The sequence below is a fragment of the Ranitomeya variabilis genome, chromosome 7 (genome assembly GCF_051348905.1).
Source record: "Ranitomeya variabilis isolate aRanVar5 chromosome 7, aRanVar5.hap1, whole genome shotgun sequence".
In the NCBI taxonomy this organism is placed as follows: Eukaryota; Metazoa; Chordata; class Amphibia; order Anura; family Dendrobatidae; genus Ranitomeya; species Ranitomeya variabilis.
In genome coordinates this window covers 196,645,759-196,659,844 of record NC_135238.1, presented here as the reverse complement: position 1 = coordinate 196,659,844, position 14,086 = coordinate 196,645,759, and the positions used below count along the sequence as shown (strand labels likewise).

At 38.3% G+C, this 14,086-nt stretch overlaps 1 protein-coding gene across 1 annotated transcript in view; it reads right to left on the bottom strand.

The window, feature by feature from the left end:
• Positions 1–14,086, bottom strand: part of TTN (titin) — a 285,913-nt gene that overhangs the window by 48,981 nt on the left and 222,846 nt on the right. Inside the window, exons 256-279 of the mRNA XM_077272621.1 lie at positions 13,724–14,023; positions 13,338–13,631; positions 10,273–13,239; positions 9,866–10,186; positions 9,232–9,516; positions 8,832–9,131; positions 8,302–8,604; positions 7,920–8,195; positions 7,528–7,827; positions 7,082–7,384; positions 6,668–6,967; positions 6,286–6,573; positions 5,877–6,173; positions 5,264–5,566; positions 4,869–5,174; positions 4,491–4,778; positions 3,640–3,930; positions 3,227–3,514; positions 2,540–3,130; positions 2,346–2,450; positions 1,827–2,024; positions 1,447–1,743; positions 755–1,342; positions 358–660 (exon numbers count right to left, since the gene is read on the bottom strand). Coding sequence (XP_077128736.1) covers positions 358–660; positions 755–1,342; positions 1,447–1,743; positions 1,827–2,024; positions 2,346–2,450; positions 2,540–3,130; positions 3,227–3,514; positions 3,640–3,930; positions 4,491–4,778; positions 4,869–5,174; positions 5,264–5,566; positions 5,877–6,173; positions 6,286–6,573; positions 6,668–6,967; positions 7,082–7,384; positions 7,528–7,827; positions 7,920–8,195; positions 8,302–8,604; positions 8,832–9,131; positions 9,232–9,516; positions 9,866–10,186; positions 10,273–13,239; positions 13,338–13,631; positions 13,724–14,023 — 10,092 coding nt within the window. The remainder of the gene's footprint in view (positions 1–357; positions 661–754; positions 1,343–1,446; positions 1,744–1,826; positions 2,025–2,345; positions 2,451–2,539; positions 3,131–3,226; positions 3,515–3,639; positions 3,931–4,490; positions 4,779–4,868; positions 5,175–5,263; positions 5,567–5,876; positions 6,174–6,285; positions 6,574–6,667; positions 6,968–7,081; positions 7,385–7,527; positions 7,828–7,919; positions 8,196–8,301; positions 8,605–8,831; positions 9,132–9,231; positions 9,517–9,865; positions 10,187–10,272; positions 13,240–13,337; positions 13,632–13,723; positions 14,024–14,086) is intronic.

Genomic DNA, 14,086 nt, shown 5'->3' with positions numbered 1-14,086 from the left:
TTTACTAAAACGTATATTTTAATAACTGGGTGATTCGGATGGGCTATCCCAATTGGTTTTACTACTATGTGTAGTGTGGTATTTCTCATAATCAATTTCTGTACTTATTTATGTTTTTTGGTCGCCCTCCTATAATCAGGGATAGCCCATCCGAATCACCCAAGCGAGGTATCAGTTATTAGTATATGCATTGGTCTTTACAGAAGTGGCACACTTTCTGAGAATATCAGCAGCTGGGGGTTTCCAGAGGTTATTTCCACTCACTCAGTGGGCATTAGTGGTGAGCGCCAGTGATATTTGTATATCTATTTTTAAAACTTATATTTTGTTTTGTCTAAGATGAAATACAGTACTTACACGCAATGTCTTTTGTTAAAACAGGCAGAGAAGAATCGCTTGGCGGTCCAATGCCAGCCTTGTTTTCTGCACTCACTCGGAATTCATATTCATTTCCTTCTGTGAGTCCCAACACTTTAAGTCGAAGGTCAGAAACAGGTTTCTTTGTTGCTCTCACCCATCTTAATCCTTTTTTATCTTTTCTTTCCACATGGTAGGCAGTAATCTCACTACCGCCATCATCAGCTGGGCGTTTCCATGCTATAGTCACTGTATCTTTAGTAACATTTGTTGCTTCTGGTTTTCCTGGAGGTCCAGGTGGTCCTAAAAAAAAAAAGTAAATCCAATTAAAGTTTAAAATTATCGAGTTGCTACTGCTTTCAGATTGTATTCTTCTAATTTTAATAATAGTCCTTACCAAAACTATTCACCATCTTAACCGGTTCAGATTGTACAGGTTCGCCTACTCCATAGTGATTAACAGCAGAAACACGGAAGACATATTCATTTCCTTGGATAAGTTTGCTAACAATATGTCTACAAGATTGAATATTTTCAGCCACCAGGGTCCAAAGCAAACGACTGGTCTCCCTCTTTTCTAGTGTATAAGAAGTAATCGGAGAACCACCATCTTCAGCTGGAGGCAACCAGTTGAGTGTTGCTTTCTCTGCAGATACATTGCTAACTTCAATTGGTCCTGGAGGTCCAGGGACATCTAAAACTTTGACATGTACATGTTCTTCTTTTGTGCCAAAAGGATTGCTGGCAGTGATTGTATACTCTCCAGAATCTTTGCGAGATGCATATTTGACAGAAAGTGTGGATGATGTTGGGCCTGTTTCGATCTGTACAATATCAGAAGGTTTAAAGTCCTTTCCTGCTTTAGACCACACTGATGTTGGTGGTGGTTTGCCAAGGATACTTGTAGCAGTCATGACAATGGTATCTCCTGCTTTAACTGTTAAACCTTCTTTTACTGCTGAGTCAATAACAATAGTTGGTGCCTCTGCAAGCGCAAAAACAAAAAAAACAACATAAGAAACTGCAAATAAGAAATGATGAATTTACTAAATAAGTAAATAAAATAACTATTTTCTGCTCAGCACATACCATATTCATCTTTGCAAACAACAGTTCCTGTTGTCTCAGATGGAGGACTGACAGCACCGGCAGTATTCTTAGCTCGTATTCTAAATTCATATTTTCCACCTTCTATTAAATCATTGACAGTGAATGCACAATCTTGAACATTGATATGATTGGCCTTCATCCAGCTCTTTGCTGGAATGTCACGTTTTTCAACAATGTATCCAACCAGTTTATGACCACCGTCATATTTTGGTTCTGTCCAAATGAGTGTTGCAGAACTCCTAGTTACGCTTATTACTTCGGGTTTGCCTGGTGGATCTGAAAAGAAAAAAACACAAAATTAGTACCATGTTTGCATAAAAAAATTATCAGTCTGTAAAAGGAACTTTTACTCAACATACCAATTGGATCAAGAGCTATAACTGATTCAGATGGTAGACTTGGCTTGCCAACTCCAGCAAGGTTGATTGCCATAACTCTAAATTCATACTCGAGACCTTCAGTTATGCCAGTAACTCTGTAGTCTCTCATTCGTAGAGGAGTTGTGCTGGCTCTCTTCCAGAGAAGACTGTTTCTTTCTTTAAATTCAATGTGGTAGCCTAAAATCATAATTACATGACAATGACATTATTAAATATATTTGCATGTTTTATTTATTTTTTATTCTACAAACTACCAGGAGAGGGCAATAAAATAAAATCTAAATAACATCAAACTGCACATTTAATTTTGTTATTGATATATCTTCCTTCAGTCAAATTGATCCAGGGAACGAGTCTGATTGCCATATTTGGATTTGGAAAGAACATTTTCCCCTAATATAGGGCAGATAGTTTCCGCCTTATGCCATTTTCAGCTTCCTCTGGACCAACATGTACTTTTAACTTTAAAAGCTATAAAACTATGAATTTTAAATGTACCTGTAATTGGTGAACCACCAGTTTTCCTGGGATCTACCCACGTTAGATTTGCAGAGTCGTGTCTTATTGTAACAATCTTTGGTGGTGGAGGAGCATCTGGCACATCTGAAACATATATTCAGCATTATTAATACATTCTGAAAATACATATGAGTAAATGTAATTTTAAATAATTGTAGTGTACGTAAACCTACCGAATGGATGTCTTGCAATAACGGATTCTGATTTTAAGCCTTCACCAACTCCAAATTTATTTTCAGCACTCACTTTGAAGATGTACTCTGTTCCTTCATGGAGTCTGGTGACTCTGAATGAAGTCTTCTGAACAGCAGAAGCACAGGTGACCCATTTATTGGTCACAAAGTCTCTCTTTTCAAGGATGTAATTGGTAATTTCAGAGCCGCCATCATCTTTAGGTGCTCCCCATATAAGGGTTACTGCGTCTGCAGTCACTTCATCAAACTTAATAGGCCCTGTTGGGATTCCAGGTTTGCCAACCACCTTTATAAAGATTGTAGATTCTTTGGTCCCTGCAGGATTTTTCAAAGTAATTGTGTATTTTGAGGCATCATCTTTCTGGCATTCACGCACTGTCAGGATGGTATTTACTGCCGAAGACTCAACAGTTACTCTTCCACTGTCAGTCAAGACTTTATCTTCACCTTTCTTCCATGTAATTGCAGGTGGAGGTTTTCCACTGATTGGGATTTTAAGTCGGAAAGTGCTGCCCTCTTTGGCAACGTAGCATAAGTCAGGCAGATCTTTCAAGTCAAGATTTGGTGGGACTGAAAATACAACCAAATACATATAGTTACATAATTTAGAATTTAAAAAATCTTTAAGTTGCATTAAATATATTTCTTGAGAAAAGCATCACATACCAACGTCATCTTTAGCCACAATGGAAATTTCACTTGGGGAACTATAGCCAGAGTCATTCTGTGCTGTAACTTTAAAGGTATATTCTTTCCCTTCTGTCAAGTCCTTCAGTGTGTACTGCATATTTTTGGATCTCATTACTTCTTTCCACTTGTCTTCACCAGTTAAGTTCTCTACAACATAGGCAGTAATACGACTTCCGCCATCACTAATTGGCTTCTTCCATCCAATTGTGCAAGATGACTTAGAAACAACAAGTGGTTTCAGATCTATTACTGGTCCAGGTTTTTCTAGAAGAATAATGCATTATGTTTAAATACAAACAATATATATATATATTTAGCATTATGGGTTGCAAAGTAAATTGGTAAAATTGCCCATCTCAATTTATCTCAACAAAAAAATTATTACTTACCTGAAGCTTTAACCGCATCATGAGTTTCACATGGTTCACCAATGCCATATTCGTTTTCAGCCAGTACTCGGAAAAAGTATGCCTTGCCTTCTTCAAGGTTAGAGATCCTAAAAGATGTTTTGGGACAATCGGTGGACACTGTAGACCAAGCTTTCCTTTCAGCATCACGTTTCTCAACAATATAATTCTTCACGGGGCTGCCTCCATCAATAATGGGAGGATCCCATGAAATCATAGCAGAGTCTTTGGAAGTGTCTTTAATGATGAGATTGACAGGAGGCCCAGGGGTATCTGAATAATCAAACAATAAATGAATCTAAAAAATCTAACAAAATCTAAAAAAAATATTACTCATTCAACACATTATCTAATAACATGGAAAAAATTGTATTTATTGTTTGGTTCTATAAATAAAAAAAAACTATACATTTTAGAGGGAAAAGACAGCTGAAGTAACACACAGAATAAAGGTTTGATGTGAAATATATAAATAAAAAGATAAAAGATCCTGCGCTACATTATGCAGCTCTGTGGAAGTGGTGACATCACTGGGAGAGGTGACATCACTTACTGCCTATGACCTGATCACTGATTGGTCCAGCCTGACCCTGCAGCAGTCAGGTCACTTGTGATAAGTGACGTCACTGCTCCTGGCCTTGGAAACAGAATGTGGGGGTGAGTATGTACTTTTTTATTGTTTTAACTCCCTGGCTGTCCATTGCCAAATTTACCTGTTGACTGGAGAACCTCAAAAGTATTTTTGGTAAATTATATTTTCTTAAACTCAATAGTCCTTCATTCACACTGTGAATATCCATGGAAGAAATTGTAATGTCATATCTACTACTTACCAAGGACTTTGACAACAATGGTGTAGGTCTTGACACCACTACTATTCTCCAATGTCAGTATATATTTGCCAGCATCGTATTTGTTAACATTTTCACAACGTACGAAAGTATCGTACTCAGTTGTTTTGATATCTAGGCCTACTCTCTCGCGAATGTTTGCATTTAATTTAGCCCATGAAATCTTTGGAGCTGGGCGTCCTCTCACAGGCACATAAATCCTCATGGTAACACCAGCGCGGAGGACAAGAGCTTTCCTCAAGTCAGCGTCGAGCTCTCCCTCTGGGGCAACTGTTAAAACAGCAAATCAAATTAATAGAATTTAATTGTGCTTAAGACCAACTTACACATAAAAAAATGCAATATAAAAGTAAAACTTACTTAGAATATCCTTTGCCAAGTGCTTATCTGGAACTTCACTAGGATCACTGTAACCGATCTTATTTACAGCTGAAACACGGAACTGATATTCTGTGTTTTCGATCAAACCAGTGACAGTGTAATTGGTGTCTTGCAGATTTTTAGGCAAATTGCATCTCACCCAGGTATCTGTATCTCCTCTTTTAACTTCAACCAGATAACCAATGATTGGGCTACCTCCATCATATGCTGGTTTGCTCCAGGACAGACTTATACTGCTTCTAGTTGAATCAATAGCCTTAGGGAAAGCTGGTGGTCCAGGTGGATCTGTAAATAGAGCATAAAAGTGACTAAATCTTCTCAAAAATACCAAATTTTGGGGGATGTATCTTTGCTATAGGATTCTGTGCACTTACATTGTGGATCGAAAGCAGTTACTGCCTTTGATGCATCGCTAGGTTTGCCTGGTCCAGCTTTGTTCAAAGCAGTCACCCTAAATTCATATTCAGTACCCTCTTGTAATCCTGTTGCTTTCACAGTCCGTTCAATGACCGGCTTCTTGGTTACCTTGGTCCAGTTGAAAGACTTTGTATCACGCTTTTCAAGAATATATCCAGTAATTGGAGATCTACCATCATCAGTGGGTGCTTTCCAGCTTACAGTCATATGATCTTTTGTTACGTTGCTTATAATGGGTGGATCACATTTTCCAGGCACATCTTTAAAAAAAAAAATGTTATATTATATTTACAGTATAGAAATTGCTAAATGACAGTATTATCTGGCATATATTTAAATTTGCATCTTTAGCTCTATATATGTAGTAAAAGAGTACTGTAAGTTTAGCATGCATAGTCATTAACGCAATGTCTATTCCTTGAAGTGTTTCTTAACGAAATCTTCTGTTTTCTGAAGTTTTGCTTAAACTAAGGTGAGTGGTGAAAACAAAAATATGTTCACAATTTATTCAATTCAAATCTGAGAGAGAATACATGAAATAATAATCCTTTAAAATGTTAAGCAGCTTACCAAATGGATTCTTAGCAATGACAGATTCTGTTAAAATAGGATCACCAACACCATATTTGTTCTCAGCAGAAATGCGGAATTGATATTCATGTCCTTCAATCAATTTCTCCACGCTGCAACTGGTAGTCTGGACATTTGCAGTCACCTGTGCCCAATTAGGACGACTGGTTTCACGTTTGTCAATGACATAGTTTGTAATATCAGAACCACCATCTTCAAGTGGAGGATCCCAGCTCAGCATGGCACGGTCAGAATACATGTGGTTTATCTTCACCGAGGCAGGAGGTCCAGGTTTATCTTAAATAGAAAAATAAAAGCACTATAAGATCGATATATATCCCGGGGGATTTTTATTTCCCTAAATTCTTTAAAATACACAATAATACAAAACTATGAATACAACACTTACCCAGCACTTTCAGCTTGATGGTTGCTGACTTAGAACCACTTGCATTTTCAGCTACGATAGTATATTCTCCTGACTCCCTACGATTAACACTAAACAACTCCAGTAAGAAAAGGTTCCTCTTTGATGAAATTTTAATACCCTCTGCAGGCTTTACATCTACTCCATCTTTCTTCCAAGAGACGTTTGGCATTGGTTTACCAAATACTTGAGCATCAAGACATACATTTGCCCCTGCTTTGACTGTGATTAGTGACTTCATCTGGATGCTGAGATCAATCTTTGGTGGAACTGCAAATGATAATATGAAAAGTGTTTCATTCCTTTGTACTTCAGCAAAATGCATAATATTATTGGTTTTGTTAAAAGAAAATAATGCACATACCATTTTCTGCTTGAATGGTGACTGGATCTGATGGTTCAGATGGCCAACTAATATTGATGGCTGTCTTAGCAAAAACTCTGAATTGGTATTTCTCATTTTCCTCCAAATCTGTCACAGTATATTCTTCCGTTGGAACTTGAGAAGCAATAGTGTTGCATTTTACCCACTTTTCACCAGGAAGTTTGCAAGCCTCCACTAAGTAACCAATTATTTTACTGCCACCATCATGTTTTGGCCTGGTCCATACCAGTGAAACTGTACTCCTGGTGATATCAACAACTTCTGGTTTTCCAGGAGGATCTGCAAATCAACATTACTTGTAAGTTTTCGATATTTTACTATTTTAAACTACTACTAAAACGTTTTTAAACTGTTGTACAATTTTAACATATTTGTGATTTGAAAAATACATACCGACTGGTGTCCTTGCAGTGACGTACTCAGTAGGTTTGCTGGGCTTGCTGGATCCAGCTCTGTTAAGAGCAAAGATTCTGAAACTATACTCCAAACCTTCAATCATGCCAACACATGGATATTCTGTTGTGCGCACTAAAGTATCGTTGGCCTTCACCCACAGCAGGCTGTTTCTTTCCTTACGTTCAATTGCATAACCCGTGAGGGGGCTTCCTCCATCCTTTTCAGGTCTATCCCAGGCAACAAATATGCAATCTTTGTTGACTTTGGTAACACGAGCATTCTTTGGTTCACTGGGAACATCTGAAAATTTAACGAGCAAATCGTTTTTTTTTATTTTTCAATAGAGTTTATGCATGCACAATCTTATGATTTACATAAAAAAGGAAACATAAAAATGTATGGTGTTCTAAACACAAACTTAATTAGAAATATTTGTAACATACCGAATGGGAATTTGGCAATAATACGCTCTGACATAATTGGTTCTGAAACTCCAAAACGGTTCTCAGAACGAACTCTGAAAATGTATTCCTGTCCTGGGATGAGTTTTCCAACACGGCAACTAGTTTTGGTGACTGAGGTCACAGCTGTAATCCAGTCTCCTCTGCTTACATCACACTTTTCGACAATGTAGTTGGTAATGTTGCTGCCACCATCTTCAAGGGGCAAATGCCATGAGAGTGAGCAGGCATCAGAATCTATGTCAGTAACCTCAAATGGTGGTTCTGGTGGACCTGGGATGTCTGTAAAAAGTAAGAACAAGCAAATATTTAATAACTGTAAAATGTCCTCTTGTGAAACGTGTTGCATGATAGATTTACCAATTTATACATACCCATTACTATCACACGTATTCTCTGTGTAGATACACCAGAGCTGTTTTCTGCAGACACAGAGTAGAAGCCACTGTCTTTCCTTGTTACATCTTTTATTATGAGCACTGTGGAATTCTGTGATTTATGTACAGCAAGGCGGCTTGAAGGCATTACGTCAACATCGGTTTTTAGCCACTTCGACACAGGAGCTGGCTTTCCATAGATATGTGCTTCTATTCTAAGTTTCTGTCCTGCTTTGATGCTGACCACTTCCGGCAATAATATCTTAGGTGGCACTGTAAAAAACAAGAATATTTATAGGTAAAAACATTGTTAAAGTAAGAAACTACAAAATCATTAACATTTAATGCCATTTATAAAAAATCCTATCATTTAACTTACGAAGTTGTTCCTTAATTTCAAATAATCCTTCAGCTTCCCTTGGCAAGCTGACTCCAACGGAGTTTCTGGCGGCAACTCTGAATTTGTATTTTGTGCCCTCTTTGAGCCCAACAACAACAATATTTAGATCTTTCACGACAGAATACTGAGTCCAGTTGTCCTCTGGCTGTCCTTCTACTTGGAAGCTTATGATATATCCATCAATTTTGGCTCCTCCATCTCTTAATGGTGGAAGCCATGCCAGTGTAGCACTGTTCTTTGTAATTTCTGTAACGTCCAGTTTTTTGGGTGGATCAGGTTCACCTATTGAAATACACAAAAAAAAAGATTTAGAGAAAAAATAAATATTCCTGGACAAAGAAATGTATGCAAATTGGAGTGCTTAGGATGAAAATGGATCTGAAAATCATTATAAAACTTTTTGTCATAAATATCAAAATACAGAATAGGCTGATGTGGAAAGTTTTTAACTTATGTGATTTGGAACAATATCAATTAAAGCTAGAAATGTTTTGGTACATAATACTCACTTATAGGATCGGTTGCAAGTATAGTCTTAGGTGTGTCCCTTGGAACACCTGATCCATATTCATTGACAGCGGTAACTCTGAAAAAGTATTCTGTTCCACGTACAAGATTGGCCACTTTAAAACTAGTTTTCTTCCAGTCTGCCACTACCGGTGCCCATGTCTTCCTGTCTACTTCTCGCTTTTCTAAGATGTAATGAGTCACTTGACTTCCACCATCATTTTCTGGAGGTACCCATGAAAGTTGACATGACATTTTTGTAACATCTGAAATAGTAAAGTCTCCCACAGGTCCTGGGGTGTCTATAAAAAGCAAATCAGATTTTATTAATGCAAAAACAAAACACATAGAGATGCTGCACTTAATATAGTCTCCTTTATTTTTTTTTTATCTCTAACTTACCAAGTACTCTCACATTGACGAACACTGCCTTTTCTCCTGCTACATTTACAAGGGACAAGGAGTATTTGCCAGAATCGTCGCGAGTGCTGTTAGGAATAACTAAGAAAGCCATAGTATCAAGAAGATCAACTTGTCCTTTTCTGACTACGTTATCTACACCCATTCTTCTCCATGTGACTTTAGGTGCTGGTCTTCCTCTTACTACAGCAAACAACCGTATAGGGCATCCTGCTCTTACAGTGACCAGTTTTCTCATGCTTGCATCCAATTCAATTTCAGGAGTTTCTGAAAAAAAGATTAAGAAATAAAAATTAGTTTAATGGACCTAGGACTTGATTGACTTTAAAGGTAACTACCATTTCCAAAATTTATAGCAGATAAGGGAAACTGTGCTGTTTTAGGCTTATGGCAACCTAACACATTTTCCAACACAGCTGTGTCTCTGGCCACCCGACTTTACAGGGAACTGCTTGCTCTAGTCATTTAATGGGGCTGGTGCTGCAATTTTCCATACAGCCCCTGAATTCCTAGGATTCATAGGGGTTCTAGAGATGGGACCTTCACTGATCACATTTTACATAGAATGGGTTTATCACATTAGCATTTTTTTGTAACTTTGCAAAGAAAAACATACCCAATATTTCTTTGGGTGAGACGGCTTCTTTCAGTTCAGCGGGTCTTCCAATGCCAACCTGGTTCTGTGCTGAAACTCTAAACTCATATTCCTGTTTTTCACTAAGACTTGTCACACTAAATTGTGTGTGAATAAGCTGGGCAGCAACATTGCATCTCTTCCAGCCTTCCTCAGCATCCTTAGCTTCACCCTTAAGTCTAATTTCTACAATATATCCAATTATTGGGGCACCACCATCATAGACAGGTTTTCCCCATCCAAGAGTAATTGAAGTTTTTGTGCTATCAGCCACTTTCAGATTTGTTGGTGGACCAGGTGGTTCTGCAGAGGAAGCAAAAATAGAGAATTACATACAGTATATAGAATATAACATAATAATAAATTAAACAAACAGGTATTTGAATTACCTATAGGGTCCTTTGCAACAATAGGTCTTGATGGCCCACTTGGATCTCCTAGACCAATTTCATTTTCAGCTTTAACACGGAATTGGTATTCATGTCCTGGGATAAGATTGGTCACTTTAAGACGCCTTTCTGGTATTGCTGATTTGGTTACAGCAACCCACCTCAATGACCGCTTTTCTTTTTTCTCAAGAATGTATCCAGTAACAGACTTGCCACCATCAAATTCTGGTGCATTCCAGACTACAGTCATTTCTTCCTTGCTTACTTTGGTGACTTCTGGAGGTTCTGGAGGTCCAGGTCTACTATAACGTGTTTTGGCAATGATTGGTTTGGTTTCTGTTGGTGGACCAGTACCCATTTTATTCTCTGCACGAACTCTGAAAAGGTATTCATTTCCTTCTATCAGACGAGTTACTTGTGCACGATTTAGGATCACGGATGAAGAGTATGTTGACCATACCATGCGCTTGCACTCACATTTCTCTAAGATATAGTTTTGTATTTCACAGCCACCATCATCTTCTGGTTGATCCCAACTGAGTGTGCATCTGTCACTTGATATATCTGAAATTTTCAGGTTTTGTATTGGTCCAGGTACATCAAGTACATTGACAGTAGCATGTGCGGTAAAACTTCCAGCAGGGTTTGTAGCTGTGACCACATATTTACCACTATCAGACCTTCTAGATTTTTCCAGAATAAATTTAGTGTAATCTGTTCCAGTTTCAAGCTTTAATCTTGGAGACTTAGATATATCTGTTGTATCTTTATCTTTTACCCAGGCTATTTCTGGCTGTGGCTTTCCTCTTACTCCAGCTTCAATTCTAATTGTTTCTCCAGCTTTGACAACTATCACTCCAGTCAATTTCAAGTCAAGTGCAGGTTTTAAAAGTTCCTCCTTTACTAACACCTCACTTGTCTTAACCCAGTTGCTTTCACCTCCTTCATTCTTGGTCTGAACTCTAAATTGGTATAGCTGGTTTTCAGCGCATCTATCTATAAGGAAGCTTGTTTCTTTGATACTGCCTTTATGGACCCTTTCCCATTCATCTGAATCTTTTAGTTTTCTTTCAACATGGTATGATAGGTTGGGGCTTCCGCCATCATAATCTGGTTTTCTCCATTTCAAAAAGACAAATGTTTTTCCTACTTCAGCAATATGAAGGTTTTCTGGTTCTCCAGGCTTTTCAACTGGATTAATAGCCAGGATAGGTGTCTTTGTCTCAACAACTGGACCAGGTCCAACTTTGTTTTCTGCACAGACTCTGAAGAAATATTCATGATTTTCTATAAGCGTTGCTTTAATCAACCTCTTTGTAAGGTCGGAAGAAATGACGTACCATCCTCTTTGATTTGGCTCACGGTATTCCACAATATAATTTGTTATTTCTGAACCACCATTATCTTGAGGATTTTCCCAAGAAACCATGCAAGAATCTTTAGTGACATAGCCTATCTTAAGATTCTGACAAGGTCCAGGTCTATCTAGCACATTGACCACAACCACACCTTGTGCTTGACCACTGCTGTTCTTGGCCACAATTGTATATTTACCATGGTCAGCTCTTGTTGCTGTTTTTATGTGCAAACCAACTGGAGGGAAGTCTTGTGTCATTTCAGTTCTGTTGTCTGGGGTTACTACTTTGCCATCTTTTGACCATGTTAAGTCTGGATCTGGCCTGCCTTTAACGCGAGCAGTAATATTAATAGTTTGGCCAACTCGTACAGTTAGTAAGTCACGACAAGTCAAATCAAGATCAACTTCTGGTGGATGAAGAATATCCTTTGCAGTGACAGATTCTGGAAGTTCTCTAGGTTCTCCTTCTCCAACTATATTTGCTGCTTTAATACGGAATCGGTATTCATTTCCTTCAATCAGACCTGGGACTCTAAATGCACACTGCTTAATGAGATCATCAGCATTAATTCTGTTCCACTGAGCTGATCCTGATTTTTGGCATTCAACGATATATCCCAAAATTGGACTACCACCATCTCTAGTGGGCTTCGTCCATACTAAGTCAGCTGTTTCTCTGCTCTTGTCTTTAAGTTTGGGATTAATTGGTGGTCCTGGTGGTGTTATAGGACGAGATGCCTTTACTGGATCAGATATTGGAGAAGGTTTACTGAGTCCAGCAATATTCTCAGCAAATACTCTAAATTCATAGGTGTTTCCTTCATATAGCCCAGTAGCACGGTATCTGAGATCAAGCACCGGGGTCTTATTAACTCTTACCCATTTGCCAGAAATCTCTCTTCTTTCAACAATATAGCCACTTATTGGACTGCCACCATCAGATTTAGGAATTGTCCAAGATACAGTTGCAGCATTCTCAGTTATATCGGACACTACTGGCTTTCCAGGTGGGGATGGTGGATCAAACATATGCTTGGCAACAGTAGGCTGAGATTCTAAGGGTTTACCAATACCCATCTTGTTTTCAGCGCTAACACGGAAAGTATACTCATAACCCTTTTGAAGTCTGGGTACCTTAGCCTTCATTTGAATACTGCCACTGCTTACTATTCCCCACGTTTCTTTCTTGCCTTCACACTTTTCTACAATATAGTTCATTACAGCAGTTCCACCATCATCCTTTGGTGGCCTCCAGGAGATTACCATAAATTCTGGTGTAACTTCCAGGATATTTAATGGACCTGTTGGTGGTCCAGGAACATCCAAAACTGTGAGATGTAGAGCAACTGTCTTGCTGCCAGCAACATTTGATACTGTCAGTTGATATTCTCCTGTATCCTTTCTTGTACAATTGTTGATTGTAAGCACAGTTGAAAAACTGTCAGTATCAATTTTATAGTTGCCTTCTGATTTTATTTCTGTGTTGTCAGTTACCCACTTAGCAGTTGGAACTGGGATTCCTCTCATGATTGCAGGGAATCTTACGGTTGTACCCGCTTTGACTACAATACCTTCAATTAACTTAACATCAACTTCTATGCTTGGAGCAGCTGAAAAGTGAGAAAAAAGAAAAAAATGTTATGTTCAGCATAAGTGAAAAACGATGTAGTCATGAGTATGGTGGTAAAAAAAATGTGGTTATTATTACCTATTTTTTCTTGGCATTCAATTGGTACAGTTACATCTGGGCGACTGAGTCCAGCAACGTTCTCAGCTCGTACACGGAATTTGTAAATCTTTCCATGCTTCAGCCCAGTAACAAGGCATTCTGGTATGGAAACAGTCTTAAAGTTGGTCCAGTCTTCTGTACCGTCTTCTTGGTAGTCTACTACGAAGCCAGTAATTTCAGCACCACCATCACGGTCTGGATAGTTCCAAGCAAGAGAGACTTCAGTTTTGTCTACATCAACATGATGCAGGTTCTTTGGTGGTCCAGGTGGATCTGGGTATAAGATAAAAATACAAATTACATTATGCTGGTGCCCAAATGAAGCAAATACACACTAGGCTAATTATATTACAAATTATACTTACAAATTGGATCAATAGCCTTTATTGGCTTAGGGGATTCAACATAAGGACCCCGTCCAAACTGGTTCTCTGCAGCAACACGGAACATATATTGCGATCCTTCCATAAGATGTTTAGCTATAATGCTGTGTTTTTTGGATGTAGTGGAAATAGGTACCCAACGAGGGTTGGCAACATCGCGCTTCTCAACAACATAGTTGCTAATGACTGCACCGCCATTGTCTTCTGGCTCTTTCCAGGTAAGATAGCATGAATCCTTTCTGATTTCACTGATTTGTAGATTTCTTGGAGGACCAGGTTTATCTAAAAATAGAATATTATCCATTATTCTTTATTGTTTTTTTGTCAATATAAATAAATAAGGAA